The 12,085-nt window shown below is 44.0% G+C and overlaps 1 protein-coding gene across 3 annotated transcripts in view; it reads right to left on the bottom strand.

Moving 5' to 3' along the window:
• Positions 1-12,085, bottom strand: part of FOXN3 (forkhead box N3) — a 235,549-nt gene that overhangs the window by 161,523 nt on the left and 61,941 nt on the right. For all 3 annotated transcript variants that reach the window (XM_077780862.1, XM_077780863.1, XM_077780864.1), the window contains exon 3: positions 9,071-9,207. In XM_077780862.1, the coding sequence (XP_077636988.1) occupies positions 9,071-9,207 (137 nt within the window). The remainder of the gene's footprint in view (positions 1-9,070; positions 9,208-12,085) is intronic.

The raw sequence follows: 12,085 nt of genomic DNA, 5'->3' as shown, positions 1-12,085 counted from the left end.
TTTCTGCATCATCTCAAAGTGCCCGCCCCATCTGGACAGAAACTTCCCACTGACGTCTGATCCACATGGAAAGTAGGAATTACCAGCCAGCGGATCACTTGTTCAAACACTCCTTTATTAATATTATCCAAGACTACATATAGTTCCCTTTTGATCAACATGATTCACACTGCAGGCATACTTACGGTAAAATGATCCTTCCCCCATACTACCTTCCTCAAATCTTTCATGAATGATGGGTTCCACCATTCTAAATCTAACTATGTCACAACTCTATGTTGAATCCCCCTCCTTTCTTTAATCTATAAAATCCAGAGGTATTTGGCGTAACGGGAAGATGGGGAGAGAGGAGGCTTACACGCAGCCCTGACGGGTTTTTATTTTCTATTGTGATAAAAAAATTTTTTTTACCAATTTCACACTGCTGCAAAACAAAGAATACACTGTCTGTTGTTTCACACTGTACATCATTGATTTCAGGCATTTTTGACAGTTCTTTCATATTTCAAACACACAGATCAATTTCTCCCCCTGTGGGAAGGTGAAGAGTTTGACAACTACGCAGAATGCAGGTGAGCCCCACTTTGTGGACACTGCCTAACGATGTGTAAGATGCCCTGACCAGGAATCTGTCCGGCCCTCCAGTCCTCCCTCCCTTCCGCTGGCTCTTTGGAACAGCAAATAAACAGGAAGAAAATTGGCACAGACCCCAGACTCCTAGTGGGTCCACTGACACCTCGACCTTCTAACCAGGAATTAGGGACACAGAACCTCTTTGCCATCCATCATCTCAGGAGATAGTTCGACTGACATTTATTCGTAGATTTCAAGAGATCTTAACACATTGGTGTTAGAATAAAATCAGGGATGGAGGGTACTTTAAGAGATCAGAGGGCAAAAAAGTTAAGTCCGTGTGGCTCTCCCAGCCATGAGTTTTACTCAGCACCTGAGTAAAAGGGATGTTAAAGCTAGCTGCTTTAAACATTCAACTTTCTAAGTGCATGCAAAAACAGAGTGAAATGGGATGACTGTGCACAATACTCCCACAATACGCCTAGGACCCAAGTGCTCAAAGATAACAGGGGGCTGTTTTCCATTTAAATAAAATAATGTAGGACTGAATGAGAAGGAAATGTACAATGGAGAGCGTAATGAAGGCAAAATGCTCAGATTAAAAATACTCTGTGACCAACTCGGAAAATGTAATGGAAGTCAAAAGATAATATGGTTTGATATGCAAATAAAATTATAGCCAACTAATGGATTTTTAAAAGCTCACATTGTAAATGAGCACTGTTTGTTTTTAATTTACGAGAGTGAACCCCTACAATTTTAAGCCTTTTCCACACCTGTCTTGCCAATTTTTTAACAAAATAAACTTTATATTTGGAAGTATTGCCATTACAAAATCTTGTCATTCAATCCCATAGCTATTTTACCATATTAATTTAGCATATCCTTCCACGTGTTAAGCACAATGAAGCTTCCTATTGATTTTATGTAATTTAATATTTTCCAAAAAAATTGTTCTATGGGGCGCCTGGGAGGCTCAGTCAGTTAAGTGCCCGACTTTGGCTGAGGTTATGATCTCACAGTCTGTGAGTTCAAGCCCTGCGTCGGGCTCTGTGCTGACCGCTCGGAGCCTGCTTCAGATCCTGTGTCTCCCTCTCTCTCTGTCCCTCTCCTACTGGTGCTCTGTCTCTCTCTGCCTCTCAAAAATAAATAAACATTAAAAAACAATACTTTCAGCTGGGGCACCTGGGTGGTTCAGAGAGTTAAGGGTCTGACTCTTAATTTTGGCTCGGGTCATGATCTCACAGTTCGTGAGCTGGAGGCCTGTGTCAAGCTCGGTGCCGCCAGCAAGAAGCCTGCTTAGGATTCTCTTTTTCCTTCACTCTCTGCCCCTCCCCCGCTTGTGCACTCGCTCTCTCGCTCTCTCTCTCTTGCCCTGAAAATAAACAAATAAACTTAAAAAAAAATTACCCCAAGGGAAAAGCCGCAGTTTAAGAATATTCTCTCAAAAGACCTCGCACTTCACTCACTCTCTTAAACTCACACAGATAAGCATATTGACTATGAGAATTTTAAAAACTATTTACAGTTTCTGTCAAATATACTGCTCAGAAGTAAATATTCGAAAGGCAATTATGATGCCACTAATCTGAATCCTCACGCTTCTTTCACGCTGGACCAAATTAAAACTCGCCGTGACGCAACAATCCAACAATTAAACGCCTTTGGTGCGAACGCCTTCCGTGCAAGCTAAAGCTGATCTGATTGTGGTTTTACACTTCTTCTGCCAACGGTTAAATGCACACCGCTCTGAACAACTGGAATGAGAGATGTCTTCTAAGTTAAAAAATTATTGGATGCTATCCAAGCAATGACTAAGCTCTTCCTTGCTGGATACAAATTCAGCATTTTAGCGAGGGAATTAACACAGTTATGTTAACAAGCTTAAGATTCTAAGGATTTTCTAATCTCCNCTGACCACTCTGTACAACTTCTATATCCTTAGTGGTATTACTCTGCCATGTAGGCATTTTAAAAAATCATAAAGAACGAGTTGAAAGCACATGAACAGGGCAGCAGGCAGGATAAAATAAAATCTTCTGCTACGCCAGCACTAAAATCAGCCACTTTCATTAAGACCCTCAATATCAAGAGGCCAAAATCTTCGAAGAGGACATTAATGTATTTTTTGCAGCACACTAAATGGTCTGAAGAGGCAGAAAGAGATATAAAGAGCTAAATGACAAGTTTGAATGTCCAGGATTTTCTTTCTTTAAAAAAAAAAAGTGACAGAAACAGATGCTTTAATGTTTGGACTCTCCAAACTTTAGATAAANGGCTCTGAGCTGGCAGTCAGCACAGAGACCGACGCGGGGCTCGAACCCACAAACCGCGAGATCATGACCTGAGCGAAAGTCGGACGCCCAACCAACTAAGCCACCCAGGCGCCCCATCTTTTTTTTTTTTTTTTAAATGTTTTATTTATTATTGAGAGACAGAGAGAGATGGAGCATGAGCATGGGAGGGGCAGAGAGAGGAGGAGACACAGAATCTGAAGCAGGCTCCAGGCTCCAAGCTGTCAGCACAGAGCCCGACACGGGGCTCGAACTCACAAACAGCGAGATCATGATCCAAGCCCAAGTCGAATGCTTAACTCAGTCACTCAGGCGCCCCCAAAACATAATTCTTTAGACTCAGATCATCAAAGTCTTGTGGATTTTTCTAACTTCACACCTGTGAGGCCACAAACATAAGATATAAAATATGCTGTCATTACTTTTAGAGTGAAGGTATTTAAACAACGAGTGGAAGGTGAGTTGAGGAATAAAAGTCCCCTCACTCAGGGTTCATTGTTCATCTACAGCCCAAAGATTTCTCTGTATATTCCAAACGAGCACAAAACTACACTGGCTCATTTTACTTTTATCAAACTTCCCTTCTCTGAAAACGGATCATCCGGAAAACTCTCTATAAACCATATTTTTTGATTAATTACAAAACCTGCTTCCACCTATGGTGAGAGATGATTAACATGTTTCTTCTATAAACTGATTTTGGGTTGGTGCCTATACCAGAAAAGGCATTACATAAGACCCATCCACATACATAATTTTTTAAAACAATCTGCTGTCATAAACATTGTGATGAGACAGCCACTATTTACAGGGCCTAATCTAGTACTGTAAAACATACATGTCCCTACGATAAAGTAGCAAAATCACAAATGTTGAGGTCGCCCACTGGGGAACTGTTTTTTTAACCATCAGACATGGAGAAAGGTTAGAAAATGGGAATTTCCTAAAAAGATGGTAGGAGTGTAGATTGGAACAGAGTGTAAAACTGGAAGGCAATCTGGCAAGATCTGTATCAAAAGCATTAAAATATGCATATCCTTTAACGAGAATTTCCTTGTGTAGGAAGGAGGGCATATGTAAGAAAACCATTAAAATAGACAATAGGACTTTTCTGAAAGAGTGTGGGTAAGAAACCCAAATACATCATCCCTCCCTCCGCTTTCCAGGTCTGAAGTCTGAAGGCCGCGCTGGCAATGGGTGAGTGTCCTCAAGGAAGCTGATTTAGCGTGGTCAGCTCAAGTTCCCTGAACTTGGCCTTGGGGGCCTTACAAGGAAATGTTGGATGCCATTTCATAAAAATAAAGTTCCAACAACTGTCATATCCAGATAACAGTCATGTCCTCTCGTGTGGCTCAGGAGATGCTACAGAGGATGAGGTAAAAGCAAGAGATTCCAATCACCTGCCCTTCAAACATATTGTTAACGAGGATAGAGGCAGACACTAAAGTAGGTCAAGCAAGTGCTTAACGAAGTGTCCTTTGGGCTCCAGGAACTCATCCAGAATAGCACGTCACCCATGACAGTTTTCCAGACTTTCCTTGCTCTTCTTCTTTTCTTTTCTTTTTTAAAAAAATTTTTCATGTTTATTATTTTTTTAAATGTTTTATTTATTTCTGAGAGAGAGAGAGAGCATGAGCAGGGGAGGGTCACAAAGAGAGGGAGACACAGAATCCGAAAACAGGCTCCAGGCTCTGAGCAAGCTGTCAGCACAGAGCCTGACGCGGGGCTCAAACCCACGAACTGTGAGATCACGACCTGAGCCGAAGTCGGACGCTCAACCGACTGAACCACCCAGGCACCGCCAGGCATCCCTTGCTCATGATGACCTTGACAGCTCTGAAGAGTGCTGGACAGGTATTTCACAGAATGTCCACCTTCCCCCACCCCCCACCCCCCTGGGGACAAGACTTTTGTCTGACGGTTTCCCCATGATTAAGCAGGGGTTATGGATGGGTGGGGGAGAGGGGACCACAGAGGTGAACTGTCAATTCCATGACATCATATCAAAGATGCGTGTTGTCAACTTCTCATCATGGACATTAGCTTGGATCACCAGGCCAAGGCAGTGGGTGCCAGGTTTTCTGGCTATAAATTTGCTCTTGCGCTTCCTTCCATACTCATTCTTGGAAGGAAGTCATTAAATGTAGCCACTCGTGGTGAGGAGTTAATAAGCGCCAACTTCTAGCGTAGAGGAGGCTCTATTCTACCTAAAATCACCTGGAATTCTTTCGTATGGGAGACTTGTCTCTACAGCCATTTACTTATTCCATCATTTGTTTATATCGATGTGGACTCACAGATATTTATTTTATATCCTGGGTTATAACCCAACACTGTTATTTATGTTGTTACTCATATTGTCATTGTTTTGGCCACTAGGACCAATTTCAGATCGTCTCCTTTGTAACTTTGACATGCCCCATCGTTCTGTGGACTACCTCTTTATTTTTCCCCATATTCTTGCCAGCAAAAATGCCTTACTCAGAAAAGAGCTGTCCCCTCCTACCAAAATTCATGTTAAAGTCCTGGCCACCAACACCTCAGAATGTGACCTTTTGAGGGGAACAGAGTTTTTGGGTCTAATTGGTTAAAATGAGATCATACTAAAGTAGGGTAGGCTGTTCCACCAAAATGACTAGTGTCCTTACAAAAAAGGGAAATTTGGGGGGCACCTGGGTGGCTCAGTTGGTTAAGCCTCTGACTCTTGATTTCAGCTCAGGTCATGAGCTCATGGTTTGTGAGTTCAAGCCCCACATTGGGCTCTGCACTGACACTGCAGAGCCTGCTTGGGATTCTCTCCATCTCTCTGCCCCTCCCCTGCTCATGCTCTCTCTCAAAATAACTTTTAAAAAAAGTTTAAAGTTTAAATAACTTTAAAAAGGGATGGGGGGGGCAAGGATTTGGACACAGCACACGAGAACACTACATGAAAATGAAGGCAAAGATCAATACCCAAGGGAAGCCGAAGAAGGCCAGAGACCATCAGGTGCCCAGACAGACATCTAGAACATTCTCTCTCACGGCCTCAGAAGGAATTAACCCTGCTGACATCTTTTTACTTTTTTCAGTGTTCATTTATTTATTTTTGAGAGAAAGAGAGTGAGCATGAGCCGGGGAGGGGCAGAGAGAGAGGGGGGGAGAGAGAATCCCCTGGGCTGAAAGCGCAGAGCCCAACGTGGGGCTCGATCCCATGAACTGTGAGATCATGACCTGAGCCAAAACCAAGAGTTAGACACTTAACTGACTGAGCCATCCAGGTGCCCTGGCCATGTTGATGTCTTGATCTCTGACTTCCAGCCTCCAGAACGGTGAGAAAATAAATTTCTGTCGTTTAAGTCACTTGACTCTTACTTTGTTCCTGCAGCCCCAGCAGACTGATCCAGGGGCAGACATCACTCAGCTCTGCATTTCAATCTAAAACAGTTCACAACTGTGGCATCCAAAGAAGCAGGTACAGAGGCCTAGCCTAACTGACGTCCAAAAGAATATCCTGGAAATCAGAGGCCTGAGTCTCTGAGCTACAATATTTAGCATCATATTTGGCCACGAACAACGCGTGGGGCAGTGTTTTCAGAGAGCTTGTGTCCCCGGCAGTCTTCAGCCACCTGCAGCTCGGTCCCGAGCGCCGCATGCCAGCGCACCTGCAAATGTTAGCTATAACCACCCATCCAGTCTAATCACCGACTTCAGCGTGCTAAGTACCGGCTCCGTGAGAGCCAAGCACTTCCCAGGTGCCCTCGCCATGGTTCTGCGAGGAGCTGACAAAGAATTCCCCCCATCAGAGCAGATAAAGTCAAGCTGGCATTTTTGGTCCCTGTTTAATGATGTGCTTTGTCCCCGTTTCTTCTTCCCTAAGTCACATCAACAAGTGGCCCAAAGGCTTCGGATTGAACTGGATACCACTTCATTGTAGGCTATACAAATATTGTATAGTCATTCAGTACTGAGGATGTTTAGTACAGATTCACACGCTAGAGGAGACTGGAACAAAATCTAAGCTATGACACGAAGGGATCGCAGTCCCCAGGAAAGAGAAAGTAACTTGCTTGCAGACTTATGACACGGGCGAGGCAGTCTAGAGAGAATCTGATACACCATCTCGCTCCACCTCCAGTGACCTTTATGGAGGTGACATCTGAGTGCCCGCATGGGTAGATGCAAAAACTTTTTTTTGTTCAGTCACCTGGGTGAAAAGGAACCGGAGGTGACAGAACAGGATCTGGAGTATTCGATCAGAAATTATTTTCATTACAAACGCTGTGGTTTGTCTGCATTTTTATGCCTATATTAAAAAATCAAGTGAAGTCATTAAGCTTAGGCCAGCTCAGAAAGCTTCTGCCTGAGTATGCAGTCCCTACGGCTCTACCATAATCCTTCAAATTATTAAATAATTACCCAATTCCCTTGGGGTCACATTTGGCACAAAATACTGTCTAAATGAACCAGTGATATGACCCAGTGAGTAACACTTATGTTCTTAACTTCCTAGGAACAAAAGGAAATGAAATAGTTCCCAGATACAAACTGGGGAGGAGAGTGAAGGGTGATCTGCGGGGTCAGGAAGGTTTGCGGCGGGGAGTAAAACGACAAAGGAACATGAGAATCTACGGAAAATTCCGTAAGTGTCATCTCGTCCCCCACCAACCTCAGATATCAGCAATGATCCCGGTTCCCTTCCATTTCAGGAGTAGGTACAGCCACGAGAAAAAAAAGACAAAACCAAACATATGGCTCTGTCCTTCTGGACATTTCTACAATGTTAGCTGGGTTGCTTTGGAAAATCCCATTTTATCTCCTACAGCTATATGACCTCAAGTTGTCATTTCCAATAAAGTATGCTTGCACTGATTTTTATGAACATAGACAAAAGCTGCTACAACCTTCCCCCCTCCCCAAATCTTTCAAACCAACTGTAGTTGCTATGTAGGGTTATTTGTTCCTAAGGCAACAGCGTCTATCTAAGTACTAATGGCCTGTCCCTTTGCCAGGCAACAAACAGCCTTGTGATGCAACTGCACCTGTCTCAGCTACGGGTTACTATGGAGATGCTCCAGTTGCCATGGCTACCATCACGCTAATCGCCTAGCAAAGGCAGACGTACAGCAGTCTTCTCGGAGAGCCCAGCTGTTCCTCCACGTCTCTTGCTGAAGACTGATTGTCTAGGGCCTGTGATGGAATGCTTCTCAACTGAGATGCACAAGAACTTCATTAATGCGGTTTCAGAGGATCACTTTGTGCTCCCGTCTGCAGAGCAAACACCAGACTAGGGAAAGAATCTGCAAACCAAGTGGACTATAAAACTACTGAAACCTACGAATCCACGCCATCCCTCATTGACATAAACTTGTAGTCCAAGGACAATTTCTCTCAACTGGGTGGTTACAGCAGAAAGTCTTGTTTACATTAAAGAAAAGCAATTTTTTTTGGGGGGGGGGCAGGAGTGAGGGATGTATTTCCAACCCACACACTATGTGAGGTCAAATCTATGGTAAATTTTGCATCTGTTATGTGGCTATTTTGGGGGAATCTAACATTAACACCCTCCCCCCCATTTTTTTTTTTTTTAAGGGACAAGCTTCCTATCCTCCCCTCCAATTACATCTGTGTAAAAATGGCACCCATGACCTCACTGTCTCAGAACAAATAGGAGTGTGAGGGGGAATAAAAGTCTCCATTGTTCTTTGCTGCTCTCCTTGAAGAGGCAAACACCAAGTAACCACAACAAAGTGATCACTCCGGAGCACTGTCTACATGGAGACCGGGAATGACAACATGCAACGAGTCCTTCGGTGAACACCTGTAGACGCTTTTGGGCAGATGCTGGGAAGATGGAATCGCTTAGCTGGCTCATTCCTGTACTTCCACCGTCACACACTGAGATGGTAAAGCTGTCAACTTTTCTTTCTAAATGTTTCTACCCAGGAAGACAGTATTTCATCCACCATGAAGCCTTCTGAACGCATTCCTCTGAAGCAGCAGAAGCGGTAAGGTTTGCAGGAAATACAATGGGTATGCCTCCAGTAATACCTCATGCCCTTCTCATTTATCTACAGTTATTTTTCATATCGTACAGTCTACTGAATTAGGTTTAGTGCTTGTCTTGGCCAAAATAATGCAACTTCAGTAGACCCAAAAAAAAAAAAAAAAAAAAAAAAAACCCCAAAACCCAAAAAACCCAAAAAGAAAATCTCTGAATTGCTTACCTTTGATACGCCTGAGGAGAGGCAGGGGGTGTATTGAACACGTGTGAGTATGGGTGGTAAGGTGTCTTTTTCAAAGCCTGAATTAGATTTTGTCTATACTCTGGGTCTATGCACCACAATGACCCTTTCCCAATGCTCTGCAAAGAAAATGAAAACATAAAAATGATCAATAAAAGAAACATTCAGTATTCCGCAGTAAGGAGATGAATAGCAATTAGTACAGTTACTTATTTTTAAAAGCCTCTCGCCTATTTCTTCGTGTTTGCCAGCCAGAAATACGGACTATTGCACCCTGACAATATAGCACCATAAAATGCGCTTCAGTCTTCCCTGGATTAAGTCTGACAGACGAAATGAACATGTTATTACCAGGTGATGTTGATATAATAATATTGTAATTTTCATACCCTACTGGCCCCCAAACTCAGATGCATTCATTATTTCTCAGTGTCAACTCTGAAGGACGTATGTATTCTCTTCTGGAAAATGAGTTTTCGACTTGTCAGATTTCAAATGTGGAAAGAGAAAGAGGGAGGGCTGGGCACCTCAAAACTCCCATCTCCGCTGTAAAAAATTCGAGGGCTGTGTTCTGAAACCATATTACTTCGGTACCACTTCACAAAAACAGAAAAGTAATCCCCTTGTTTTTCTTTTTCCTACTTACTCACAAAAGAATGACATTTAAGCTTCCAATGGAATTCTGTAATTACCTTCCCCAAGAAACAAAAGAACTCAGGCAGCGGTGGTTAAACCTAAGCCAGAACGCAGGCTTTTATTTTCTGGATGCTGTCCTTCATAGACCTAAAGGGGCTGAATCTTTAGAAGCCAAATTTTAAAATGCAAATTTCCTAAAACGGGTTCCATGGAAAGACTTGCTCTGAGGCCCACTTTTGGTCTGTGGACAGCATTTCTGTTTAAAACAACAACAACAAAAAAGTAGGTCCTTCCTGTGCGGCCACTGAACTGGCAGCGCGCCGAAGGGCAGTGGCTACTCTGACTGTATGCTTTCAAGTGACCGAATGTACCCAAGCTGTTTGATAAGGTCGTTTGTAAATATTTACTGATTTGGAGAGAAAAGAAGTCAAACTGCATAAACCCACACCCACCCCATGCTTGCAGCCAAGGACTGACTCTCTTATTTTCCGAATTATTGTACTAGAGGAACATTTAGAAAGCAAACAATGAAAACTGTTGAACTATTATGGGGGGTGGGGGGGGACTCCAAGAAAATCCCTTAGAAGGAAAACAAAAATTAAGTTATTCCTAAAATTTTAAAGAGGCTTTTACAAATTTGTATTTCAGTCATGAGTTCACCAAGTAGTTCATTCGCAGACCCCATTAAAATTCTTGACTATCACAACATCAGTGAGCAGTGGACCTGGAATTAACTCTTTCCGGTGCACTGCGAACGGAGAATTGCTCAAAGCCAAGACCAGGGGGCCGGGGCCTCTGATCACCCCAGCCTCCACATGCCGGGTGCAGGCCTGAGCCCCAGCATGGGTCCCAGTCAGGCCGACCTGCCTAAGCTGAGCACCAACGTTCCAGTTTAACGGTCTGGATGTCTGAAGGCAGAAAGAGGTCAACTTTGAAGCATTCAATGTCCTTAAGTGGCCTTTTCTTTCATGTGTATGTTTTCAAGCCCAGAACAGTGTAGGGGCACGGATGAGGCTTCCCTGGTAAAGCAGGCAGGCCAGCAGATGAGATGCCAGGACTCACCTGTTGTTTGGAAGAGAGACGCAAGGCACACTTTCTAGTAGAGGGGTGTGTGGGAGACAACAGGCCAGACCGGTACCTACCAAATCTGGATAACGTGAAACAAACCAAAAGCCATGAAGTCTGGGGGCAGTGGAGGTCCTGGGCTGATTCCACCAAAGGCTGCTGTGCAGTGGGCCCCTAACCAGCCAGCTGGAGGGGTGCAACCCAAACATCTCTGCAACGAGATTATCTCCATTCTGGGAACCTAACGAACGGCTTTTGTTTTCATCAAGGTGGCTTTCAGGGTGGGGCTGTTTAATCTTACAGGGAATAAAACTATGACAAAGAAACGAAGGACAATTGACCCTCTTGGGCAAACAATAGTAAGCCAGGAATGTGGTTTCTCCTAATCCTGACCTAAGTATCTTTTTTATTATACTACATTACTATCTACCAACTACATGGAAAAAACCCGCAGGTGCCGGGAGGGGGGACGTTGCACGTAAGTGATCCAGGTGCAAGAAGCAGGGGTGGGTTACAGTAAGAACCAGGAATTTTGGAGACAGAGAGACATTTCTTGTGTGGTCCTTGGAAAATCAGGGTCCCCAGAAAGCCTCGGCTTCCTCCTTGGCAAATAAAGAGACCCCTCCACCAGGGATGGGTATGAGCACCAGCCATGGCATGATGTCAAACACCCATAACAGTAGCGGTGCCTACAGGTACTCAGTAATGGTGGGTGTCGCCATGAACATCTTTCCGACAGAAGAAAGAGAGCAAAGCTGGCTCCCCAATGCTTGTCGCTAAATCAAATCTGATTTTCCCAAAGCCGTCCATCACGGAAGCAGCACCGAGTTCCAACAGTGGTAGTGGGAGGAGCATCCAGCAAACTCACAGGTACTGTGGGTCCGGGCTTGGCAAACCCACTTTGAAGCGCTCCTCTGCTTTCTAAGATGCTCCCTTTATTTCCATCAGTGCCCCCATCTGCCTTCTCCGCACACTTGCTCTATGTACTCGATACCGTATCTCCTCCCGTGTTCAGAAAGCCAATTCCGACTCACAGGAGCCTAGCTGCCAGAAGTTTTCTCTCGTCTGGGTCTTCACACAGTGATTGCTAAGCCGAGGTTTCATTTCAAACTGGTCGGCACATATTTGCAATATTCATTCACTGCAGACAGTTGCCCAGGCTTTGGGTCATAATGATGCCTGCCTTGATCAGTTCTGCATTTCACCGGGAAGGAGATGTGGAAGAGCTGATTGGTTTTCACAGGCCAGATGTGAATTTCAATATCTCACACTCAGAATTTCCAAAGAGAGAAAAAT

This window comes from Crocuta crocuta, unplaced genomic scaffold, assembly GCF_008692635.1.
Source record: "Crocuta crocuta isolate KB4526 unplaced genomic scaffold, BGI_CrCroc_1.0 scaffold299, whole genome shotgun sequence".
Lineage (NCBI taxonomy): Eukaryota > Metazoa > Chordata > Mammalia > Carnivora > Hyaenidae > Crocuta > Crocuta crocuta.
The sequence above is the reverse complement of the archived record's forward strand: the minus strand, read 5'-3'. Positions and strand labels throughout refer to the sequence as shown.